General features: G+C 38.5%; 1 protein-coding gene across 3 annotated transcripts in view; it reads left to right on the forward strand.

Annotated features, from left to right (window-relative positions):
• The window catches only part of LOC112149818 (roundabout homolog 2), a 91,299-nt gene that overhangs the window by 62,107 nt on the left and 17,154 nt on the right, over window positions 1-12,038 (forward strand). For all 3 annotated transcript variants that reach the window (XM_024277761.2, XM_024277762.2, XM_024277763.2), the window contains exons 12-16: window positions 3,504-3,670; window positions 4,009-4,130; window positions 4,260-4,476; window positions 5,787-5,905; window positions 11,001-11,178. In XM_024277761.2, the coding sequence (XP_024133529.1) occupies window positions 3,504-3,670; window positions 4,009-4,130; window positions 4,260-4,476; window positions 5,787-5,905; window positions 11,001-11,178 (803 nt within the window). The remainder of the gene's footprint in view (window positions 1-3,503; window positions 3,671-4,008; window positions 4,131-4,259; window positions 4,477-5,786; window positions 5,906-11,000; window positions 11,179-12,038) is intronic.

Genomic DNA, 12,038 nt, shown 5'->3' on the forward strand with positions numbered 1-12,038 from the left:
AGCAAGCTCAGCAGTGGCGCTTCAGGAGGCATCAATTATAATATATTTTTTCTGTGCACTTTCTACCTAATGATGAGTCTCCTGGAGTTGAAGTTCAGCAGACACTCCTGATTAGGATAAAGATCCCTCAGACGGTGTGTTCCCCGGTAATGAAGTCTTCTTCATTAATAGTCGTTTGCCTAAGGTAGACACCGCTCCGTGACGCGGCATCAGGAAGCTATAATGTGACAGCACGGGTGTCCTGAAGAGAGCCATTGTTGCTACAACAAACGTCCGGGAGCATCCGCCAGGAGGACAGCCACTGAAAGAGGAAACAATTACCACAGTGGTCAGCCTGGCAGCTCTGTGTTGTCCTGGGGCAATAAAGTGAGGGGATCCATGACATGTCAGGAAGTTCACTCATTACAGAGCCAAGACTGAAAAAAACCCAAATAAGCACACACACTCATACATACTGTACATGTGGAGTAAAAGAGGAATCTACATTCACTGGTCACTTTATTAGCCAAACATGTCCAACAGCCAATCACATGGTCCAGCTCAATGCATTTAGACATGTAGACATGGTCAAGATGATCTGCTGCTGTTCAAACTGAGCATCAGAACGAGAAAGAAATGTGATTTACATAACTTTCAAATCAAATCAAACTTTATTTATAAAGGAGTGCTTCTCATACTTGTGCAGCTTGAAGCACTTTAAAAACAGAAACAAGCAAATAAAAAAATCAAAACAGTAAAAAGAGAGAGAGAAAACTGATTTCTTGAACATGACAATGAGTTCACTGGGCTCAAATGACCCCCACAGTCACAAGATCTCAACCCAATAGATCACCTTTGGGAGATTGGCATCATGGATGTTCAGCCGCAACTGTGTGATGCTGTCATGTCTACATGGACAAAACTCTCTGAGGAACGTTTCCAGTAGCTTGTTGGATCTATGCCACCAAGGATTAAGACAGTTCTGAAGGCAGAAGGGGTCCAAACCAAAACTAGCAAGGTGTACCTAATAAAGTGGTCGGTGAGTGTATTAACAAAAGGTGCACTCGTCTTTTCATTATCACTCTTGGGTAGGTCTCAAAAGGAACAAAGAGAACCTGTGCTCTGTGGTGTTGCATCTTTTTTCTACAGCATCCCCATCAAGCTGCTTTTTAAAGTCAAACGATGAGAAATCCTAACAGAGAATTTAGCAAAATAGCAGATGGTGCAGATTCAATCTGAAAAGCAATTTATAATGCAGCTTGACTCTTTAAATGATGAAACTGCTTTTTGGGGGAGAAAATTTAGAGAGGGAGGAAAAAATGCCCTTGATGATAGAAAAAGGCTTTGACCCGTTTGATGTAATTACCTCCCTATTTTCCTCTCTGTGGAGTTGTGGAAAATGTTTCAGCTGCACTCATGCTGTTTGATAGTAGCCATCACCCAGCAAACTGCTGTGCTTATTTATGAGCAAATTTGCTGCCATCGGGGAGAAAAAACACAAAATTTTGTCCTCAGTCTAAAGACCACAGGTTCCTTTCATTGTTTTTAATATTTTTTGTTTTAACACTAAAAGCTCTTTTTTTTTTCTTTTACATAAAAAACAGCTGAAGACCTTTTTTATTGTTATTCATTTTGATTATTTTCTGACTGAAATGGATTTAAAAAATATCAATGTCAGTTTAAGAGTAAACAGGTTTGGGTTTTGTTCTTTTTTAACAAGCAAAGTAAGATAATATTGTGTTTTAGGAGTTTCTCTCAGATTTTGTTTTTTAATAAAAAAAAAATCCCATCTTAATGACAAAAAGAAGAAAAAACAAAATACTTTTCTAAAGTGATAACTTAAAAAAAATGTCCCAACTCCATGTTTGTATCCATTTCTACTTAATAGTAGCAATAAATCCAGTTAAGGTTAATCTCATCACATTGATAGTATGGATACATCTCTTTTTTTAACTACTTTTATGAAAAGTTTTTTTTTTTTATTTCTACGTTTATTACTACGACGGAGTATTAGGGCCACTTTATAAAGAAAAAAATACTTTTAAAATTACAACTTTAAATCTAGTAAATTTGCGAGAAAAAAGTTGTAACTGCTAAATTACGAGAATAAAGCCATATATTTATGACTTTAAGAGTCATATGATAAATTTATGACATTTTATCTCGTAAATCTACTAGATTGAAAGTCGTAAATTTACGAGATTTAAAGTCGTAGTTTAACGAGAAAAAAACTTGTAGCATTAATTTTTTTTTTTTTTTTTTTTGTGGTGGACCTAATACTCCGTCGTATATTACAAATAGACTTTTTAAAATATTGCTAATTGTTGTACTTAAATCTTTAAAATAGTCAAACTTACAGCAAAGCCCTAACACAAAAGTACAAGCAAAGTTTGTAATGGTAAAATTTGAGCAAATTAAAGACCCACTACAATGAAAATGGTGCTTTTGACGTGTTCTGGAAGCATTTTGCTGACTATGGAGGACATATATAAAGATAATTAAGATCAAAATAGCATGAATATTTCTGTATTTAAATTGTTGGTAATCAGGGGCAGTAGATCCAAGTGCACCCTTGTTTTCCTCATCTGAGCTGAAATCTGTATGTGGTCAAATTGGATCAGTTTAATGTGAATGTAAAACCATGTTGTAAGTTTGAAAAAATAAATAAATAAAATGTGAAAACTAGATATTGCAAATAAAAATAAAAAATAAAACAGTTTTAAGCTTAAAAGTAGTTGAAACTTGACCCCATACATCAAAACTGTACGGCTGGAAAGCTCCATTATTGCTCGCCATTTTTGCTGCACTGGAAATATTAGGTTGGGGTTATGATGGGCTCTAAACTCGTAGGAAAGAGTGTAATCAAAGGGATGATGGGAAATGGGGTCGGGGATGTCCTAGAAAAAGACTATAAATTTAGCCAAAACAGCATACAAATGAAAAGATGATCCTAGTAGGACTTTAACTATATTGAGTTATTCAAATAGTAGGGTTTTTATTTAAATATATTTAAAACAAGAAATAAATACATATTTTAGTGATGCTTTTAATTTTAAGACTGTTTGCTGCAAATCAATTAACGACCTGAAAATCTAGGAGTTCAATCTTTACCCTAACTTCCTTCATACCTTCGCCTTGCAGTTCCTAAAACATTTTTTAGATGTTTTTGAGAATCAGAGCTATATGTTAATTACCTCATGAGGAGGACTTTGGAGAATTCATTTCATGCACAAACTGAGATCTATCTTTCCGACACCTGCTGTTCTCGTTTCATCCCGTCGTCATATTGGGCCGTGTGCAGTCAGATGAGGGTTTTGATCAAACCCGTATCATTCCAGATAACATACACGATTACAGCAGCGAATCATTATTCTCTTTGAGATGGCAAACATCCTCCTTTTTAATAGTCCAGTCGTGTTCCGGTCCACTCATTTTTTCTCTGCTGCTGGAAAATGAAAGGCGTGATCATGGGGACCGATATGTTTAGATAATAAAAATTATCTTTTTTTTTTTTTGTCCTGTAGCCAGTCTGTGGGCAGCACCTGGCAAACGGTGGCAGATCAAGTGAAGCAGGAGACGCACACGGTCGTGGGGCTTTTTCCAAACACGGTTTACCTCTTCATAGTGAGAGCGGTCAACTCTTACGGCCTCAGCGACCCCAGTCCCATCTCTGAGCCTGTGAGGACTCAGGGTGAGTTACACAAGTAAAATAATAATTTAATCTGTGCTTTTTTTCTTTTTTTTTACATTACACAAGTCCCAGTCTTAAGAATGTTTTTCAGCTTCTTTTTTTAGAAAAAGAAATGAGAGGAAGTGGATGTAGGACGGCGATAATGTGTGAGAGGGTTTGAAAAATCTAGCTTTGCAGTGTCAGAAGTAATTGCTTTCTCGGTGTGATGTTCTTCTGCCGTAAGCAATATTGAATTTCAACGTTTTTTTCTTTTTTTTCCTCCTTTGCACTCAGTGCTTTTAAGCTGTGCTATTTTTCTGTCCATGACCCGAACTGCACGGATTTCTCTGTGGTTTCAGACGGAAGTCCGACAGAACAGGGCGTGGACCACAGACAGGTGCAGAAAGAGCTGGGCGAAGTGTCCATCTACCTGCAGAGACCTGTGGTTCTGTCCCCCACCAGCGCCAAGATCTCCTGGACTGTAAGTGTGTCGAAGCAGAAACCACTATTGCTACTTCCTCGCCTCAAAGGGTTCTGGTGATGGGGATTTTTTTTGCTCTCCTCTACTAACAGCAGAAGTGTAAAAACTTTTTAAATCTTTGTATCTCAGGTCGCCCGCCCGTCACCCTACGTTCAGGGTTACCGCATCTTTTATCGGACTATTGGCAGCTCCTGGATGGTCCAAGACGTGGAGGCCACATCTGACTATAGCAGCGTGTTGGCGAATCTACAGAGTAACACAGAGTATGAGGTCAAGATGAGACCTTACTTCAATGAACTTCAGGGTCATGATAGCATCACACTCTTGATGCGAACCCCCGAAGAGGGTAAAGAAACCAGACTTTTCAGTTTGTTCAATTTTAAAAAACTTGTTTTCATCTATAATTGTTCCTAAGACACATCCACCAAATATGGGGGGGGGGTTGACCCATATGAATGCAGGGGGTTTTTGAGTTGTCTAGGCCCATGGAGGGTCGTAGACCTTGTAGATCCCTTGTGGCTCACACACTATTGTGAGGACAGTGTATTGTGAACTATTTGTAATGATAACATACAGTAAGAAGCTGCACATGTGATAAGTGTCTGTAGGATAACCACACAAACTACGTCTAATTTCCTAATTCAAACAGTCAGGTTGCACGGGACACACAAGAGGAACGAACTTATCACTTGAACAGCAGGTTTCAGGGGGTTCAAAAAAAAAAGGAAAAATCTGTATGAACCACCTGCTTCTCACCTACTTCATTCTTACTTACCCTTGAATGTTATTAAAGTGTTGGCTATAATCATAGACTGTATAATTATAAACTGGACTAAGCATCTGTTGACGTCACCAAAATCAGGGAAGAGCCTTCCCCTTCAATTCTGTCTATAGGACTTCGGCTACCTTAGAACCACTTCCTATTTGGAACACGAGAGGGGAGGGGGTTGCTAAGTTCATTGATTATACAGTCTATGGTTATGACCTGTTGCCTCCATGACCATAAAAAATGTACATGAACATTTTTGCCTTATGGGCTCACCAAGCGGTAAAGAATCTTAAAATTTTGTGTGGACCAACATACAGATTTTCCCACTTTTTCCCGCAGACAGCACGTATCTACCCATACATGGCAGTTGTAACTAAGGCATTAACTGATGAGTAACTAGAAAGTCACATTTCTCCATTCATTGTGCTAATTTACACTTTCAATTAAAGCTCATTTGTGTATTATATCTCATATTTGACAGACTGTTGTTTTAAACAAAAGCTGTGATGTTTTCAAATGCATTAGTGCTCAATTAGTGACGAAAATGAGAATATTAACACAATAAAGCATTTAGGTTAACAGTGTTAAGGACAATAATTTTGCTTTGAAAAACAAAGAGATACATTTTAAAAAAGCTATTAATGTAATTAAACTATCAGATATTAAATGAAAGTTTAAACACTGGAAAAACAATATTCACATATTTTTTCATTAGAATTGAATTAGAATTAAAATTTTGAAGAAAACCTGAAAAATAACAACAAGACTAAATGAATATTAAACTATTTGGCTCAATCATCTGAAATGATAGGAGTGTTAACAGCTTTGCCACAACATTATCTGTTACTGATGAGTCTAATATGTCTTCTGTGTTTGTCTGGATCCAGTTTTGTGCGCTCCTCCTCGTGCGGTGTCAGTGGTGCAGCTCACCAACAGCTGTAGTATCAGCGTCTCCTGGGAGTCGCCTCCTCACAACATTCAGAGTGGCACCATCCGTGAGTACAAGGTGAGACAGCTAACAAAGTGGAACAAGTGGGTCTTTTTTCCCTCTGCTGTGTTGTCATTTTCCCACTGGCATTGCTCTTTTTTATGAAAAACACAGATTTTTAATTAACATTTAGTAATTACTCACCCATATGAGCTGCCAGTACTTGTTTTGCCATCTGATTTTCTGCTGAACGCTGATGCATCTTGTCATGTGAAGTTAATCTGTTGGGTTTGGGAGTGTGTCTCACACACTCTTTTATTGTGTGGTGAGCCACCTCATCCATAGTAATCTACAAACCATTTGAAAACAAATTAGAATATCATGTAAAAGTGCATTAATTTCCCTAACTTCATTCAAAAAATGTAACTTTCATAGAATTAGAATTCAGGACCCACTGTTTAATTGATTTCTAGTTTGTGTTTATTTTTACATAAATTGGGGTTCAAGCTAATAAAACTGAGGAATCAAAGGATTTCAGAAAATTAGAATACTCTCAGTTTTAGTAAAAAGATAAAGACAAAGATTAAGATCACATCAAATCATTTCAAAGTGGCATTTCCATCTTCAAAACTTCAATAGATTGGGTGGAGACCAGATCCTGTTGGAAGACATTTCTCCATCCAGATCCTCAGCAGAACATTGTTTGACTGTTCCAGTGATTTTGGATTAAAGAAAGCAGAGTTTATCAACACCAGTGCTGGACATTGGAGCCCAATTCACGTCTGACTGTGGAGATTTCATTCTGGACCTCAATTAGCTTTGGTTCTGCTTCCTCCAAACCCTTGGATCTTGATTCACAAATGAAGACAGAACCTTTGACTACTGACCAACATTCCAGTCCTTCTTCTCTTTAGTCAAGACTTTTCCTCTGTTGGTCCAGGATCAGAAGTGTCTTGACCCGAGGATCCCGACAGTTGAATGTGTCTGAATGTGGTTTCTCCACCTCAGTCCACTTCTTGAATCTTATCCTTAGATAATCTGCTGAAGCTGACAATCGTTTCTTCTGCTGGAGCATCTTCTCCTGACACATTCTGTCCTTCCATTAGACTTTCTGTTGATCTGGTTGGTCAAAACACTCTGTGAACAACCAGCCTCCTCAGCTATGAACTTTAGTATCATTGACGTCTTCTGGCTAGTTGTCAAGTCTGAAGTCTTCCCCATATTGAACTAAACCAGGAGTGGGCAAACTTTCTTAGTCGTGGCTACAAAAAGTTCTAAAATTTGACAGAAGGGCCAGACCAGGATCAGGTTTGAGGCGTGTTTTGGTAATTCACCTTATTAAAGAAAGAAATAACACGAAATCTGGTCAAGACATTCCTTAATCTTGATGGAAAATCACTTTAAAACTTTGTTCTCATCTTAAAGCCATTTTCACCAATGGACTGATGTCGCTCAGGGAAAAACTCAAACTCATGGAAAAGCTGCATTCATTTGGGATTGGAATAATCAGAAAAATTATTGTCCGACTTAGAAACCAAACGTGACTATTGGAAATTCAACAAATCTTTAAACACAACATGAATAAAGAATAACTTTCTGTGCCTGGACAAAGGTGGATTTATTTGTAGTGTGCCATCTATGGGGAGACACCTCAATTACAGGCGAAGAAAAAAACATTGATTATCAAAATCATTTTTTTCAGTTTGGCGTGCCAAAACTGGCCAAATTTTCCACATCCCCGAACTAAACTGAGACAATTGGACCAAACTGAACCAATTTAAAGACATGTGGAGAACCTGTGCAGTTGCTTTGAGTTCAGTTAATGATTAGCTGGTGAAACTCAGTTAAAAAAATCCTCCACTGCAGAATTTGGGCAGATTTCTCAACAGAATTCTAAATTCCTAAAACCCTCCTTTTGTAATTTTCATGAGCTGGAGCTCCAATTTATGTAAAAATAAACAGACAAATACTTGGCATTATTTAAACAGTGAGCCCAGACTCTATATTTTATGAAATGTAATTTTTTTTAATAAAAATATGGAAATGAGTACACTTTTTGTAGGTATTCTAATCATATTTTGAAAGGGTCTATGGTTCTATTCAGTGTTTGCTCCCGTCTCGCCCAGGTCACCTTTTTGCACATTTGTGCTGTCCTTCTACCTGGACATTAATCCATCAGTGACGTGTGAGCTGTGTCATCCTGAAAGCCTCCTCATTTTTATTCATTCATGCCACATTCCCACCTGCTGACATTTCTCAGCACAACTCAATTTTAGTGGCTTTGTCCTACCTAATTGTTCTGTTAACAAAACTAAAGTGCTTTCCCGTCAGCATCAGCCTAACACTGATTATAATTACTGGTGCAAGAGGACAAAAGGTAATTTTAATTATATCATGTTCCAAAGGGAACGTAGAAAATGGAAAGGATGGGAAGGTAAACTTTTTTTTTTTCATGGACAAGAATAAAAAGAAAATCTTACATTTAGATTTGAGTTTTGTTGAATAAAAGCAGAATGTGAATGACTGAAGCATGGCTGGATGACAGCTTGGCTGATTCAGAGACATTGGCAATCCGAGGAAGAATGGAGCACAATTACTGAACAAGAATGGCCCAAAGGAACAGACTGGGTACTTTACACCAGAAACGAATGCTCATGTCAGGAAGTTTAAGCTACTATTACATGAAGCACCACAATGAAGACAGAAAAACTGCAACAGAGGCTCAGGGATAAAACATAACCTATTTTTTACTTTTTTGTACAAACATAGTTGATCCTAGTTTGATTTAAATACAGAGTCAGATGAATGACAAGCTGGTTCCTTCCCAAAAACCTTGAAAAGAACAAGCAGAAACATGGCTAATAAGCAAAACCAGAATAAAAATGAACAAAAGCTGGATTACTAGGAAAAGATTGAGTATTTAAAGGGAGTATGAAATATTAAAATACAAACATGATTAGTCATTTTCTGGAAAAAAAAGAAGACTAAAACAAATCTAAGTTTCAACAAAATTGATAAGTTTTATGTAATTATATCTGAACAACATTGCAGAATGCATTGAAGCTCGTCTATTATGTCTAAAATGTTTAGACTAATTTAATATAGGGAAATGAGATTAAAGTCTAGGATGCAAAAGTGTGTGACTTTAATACAGAACAGAAAGTTCATTGATAATTTTGTGAAGCGGTTCAGGGAATTTGAGTATCCACGTTCAAAAACCAGAAGTGCTACCTTGGAGCCCTCAGGTGGATCTGCACAAGAGTTCCATGGGGGCCACTCGGGCGAGGGCTGCCTTAAACAACCATTATCACTCAGAAAAGCCTGATGCTGCATCCATGAATGTAACCTTAAACTAAGTAAGGACGAGTCATAGATCTTTTTTTTTTTTAATCATGGAGGTCTTTAGGAACAAACTTTTCTTAGATGGATAGGCAGACGTCAAGGTCAACACTGGAATTCTGGGGGGATGTATGCTTCTATAAGGGGAGCTTTTCCTATCTGTGGATTTATTTGGAACATACCAGGTCTCGTTTTAGAGGCTGTATGACTGTCCTTTTTTCTGTGAATCCTGAAGTGCTCAGAAAAGGTTTGATGCATCACAAAGACAATTGGGACTTTAACAACCTGCATGGTTGTTTGGTGGTTAACTCTACAGCCTCTAGTTCAGGTTTGAGTCCTGGAATACCAACATTTTCTCTCGGAGCACTGGTTTCCAGCTGGTTGTCTACGTGTAGCACTCATCGGGCAAATTCTTCCCCTACCCCTATGGCTGATCTCTTACATTTAGTCCTTCAAACGGAGAGCTGTGAAAAAATAGTGTCTTCAATTTTGATGATGTCATCAAAAAAAGGAGCTGCTAGCGCTCAGAAATACACAACAATGTCTGTTTTATACCTTTTTAAAGGTTGTGCTGAAACAAAAAGTCATTACTTAAATGTAAACTTCTGTACTTTAGAGCACATACACATGAAAAAATGTGCCTCTCATCCAGCGCGATGCTGAACACCCTCGCAGCGGAGGGCTCTGTATCCCTTCGTGACGAGGGTTAGCCCTTAAAAAACAATTCTGGACAATCCTATCACTTCAAATTCCCCTACAATTGAAGGGGTAGGGAGAAGTCTGAGGGGTGGGGGAAGAATTCGGTCATTGACTGGATGGAAGAACTGGTCTGAGTGACTGTGAGACCACCAATAGAAAATGGCTCACTTATGACTCTAACCACATAAATCAATTAAGCTGCCATTTTTTTGTGATATGGATCTCGCCATGTTGAAGCCAGACGTCGTCAGTAAACAGTGATTGGTCTGAGTCGGTCTGAGCCAGCGCTCCTATGGCAACCACGGAAACTGAGCTAAAATCTGTCAAACATTTCAAATGTTTAATGTTAGACCACATACTTTTATTGAGGCATCTGATTGGTCCGTTTATGATTTGAATAACTTGCTCTACAGAAGAAAAGTTAGGAATTAGCAAAAAAACATGTTGAAAAAAGGAAGTAGATGGTTATTCTGACAAATATGACTGAGTAATCGCTGTTTATTTCTCTATAGAAGTCTATGGGATTTCAGGTTTTTGGGACCAGAAGATACTTCCTGTTTGCAACATGATGGGGGAGGAGTCAGTCAGTCCAGTTCTCATTTACAGCCAATGGTGGCACTATAATGGACTTGTCTAGAGACAGTTGAGATAGATAGGCTCTAGCCCAGGGGTCACTAACCCTGTTCCCCGTGAGCTACCGTCCAGCTCGTTTTGCAGATGCGTCAGTAGATGCTAATTAGCTGTTTCTGATTGACTGAACACACCTGATGCAGGTGAGCAGCAATTACTGAAGCAAAACAAGCAGGGTGGTAGCTCATGGTGACCCCTGCTCTAGTTCTTCCACCAAAACAGCCCCACAAAAAAAAAAAAAACTTCCTAAAAAAGAATGTTGTAAAAAATTTCAGCTTTCAGACTTTAAAATAGATTTTTTTTTAAATATTTTTATAATTATGCACTGAGAACTAGAGAGTGTAGATCTGGCCATGCTCTGTTTTTTTTGTAAATGCTTAAAAAAATATTCATTTGACATTGTGACTGCACTTTGTTACATCTTTCCTATGTCCCTTCTGTCATACTTTGCTCTACGCTCCCACCACAACAGAAAAATGTTCTCAATGGACTCTCCTTTTGTCAGGTCTGGTGTCTGGCCAGCGACGTGGAGTGGGAGAGCCAGATAAACCGAACCGTGGATGGAGCGGTTTTGTCCATCTTGTTGACGGACCTGCTGCCTGACGTCCGTTACACTGTGGTGGTAGCTGCTGTCACCAGCTTGGGTGTGGGCGCCCAGAGCCCGCCTGTCAGCCTGCTTCTCAGTGAGTCACTCAAACTCTCCCGCTAACACACACAGAGGAAAATATGGCCAAGTGCACTCAGTACAGTTAGGTTTACAGACGGGGGGGAACCCGCGTGAAGAAGGTTGTGAATGTGTTATAAAGAAAAAAAAAGGGACATTTATGATTGGATTTTTGGAGTCTAAAATGCAATAATAATAAATTTACCATGAATTACATGATATTGTATTAAATTGTCTCATTATCTTAGCCCTCTCCACCTGTCTGATTTTATCATTTTAAAAATAAAACTTTCTAAACCTTAGATAATGCCTTGTGATCAGTGGGGCTCGCTAATGCAAAAAGCTCCAGTCTCTTAGAGACAAGAGACCTAGAATTTAACTCATGAATACATTCATGGATCTCTGTCTCGCACTCCTTACCAGGACTTAAAATGCCCATGACTCATCCTCCTGTAACTGTGATGTGAGTGAGAATCTGTTCAGCTTTGTCCGTGAAACAATGCCAGGCCTCATTACACAACCGCCTTTTCCCCTCCTATCTCAACTGTTTTTTTTTATGTACGATTGTGCACAAATGGATCAAGGTTCCTCAAAAGAGGACATGATTGTTTTTCATTTACAGTGTTCTTCATGGAGGCCATGGAACACATCTCTTCAGAAAGTAAAAATCTTACTGAATCTACAGCGTTTGCTGCTTCATTAACCCTTAAACCCTGGAGATGTCTCCGCCGTCATCGAAATAACACGAGCTCTTTGACGTACAACTCTGACCGTTCATGCGATCAATGTGAATCAGCTGATTCTGATGCATAGAAAAAAACTTTTCATATCGAATTTGCCCCAAGATGCACTCATGTAAAGTGTTGCTTATCGGAACAA

The sequence above is a fragment of the Oryzias melastigma genome, linkage group LG13 (genome assembly GCF_002922805.2).
Source record: "Oryzias melastigma strain HK-1 linkage group LG13, ASM292280v2, whole genome shotgun sequence".
NCBI lineage: Eukaryota > Metazoa > Chordata > Actinopteri > Beloniformes > Adrianichthyidae > Oryzias > Oryzias melastigma.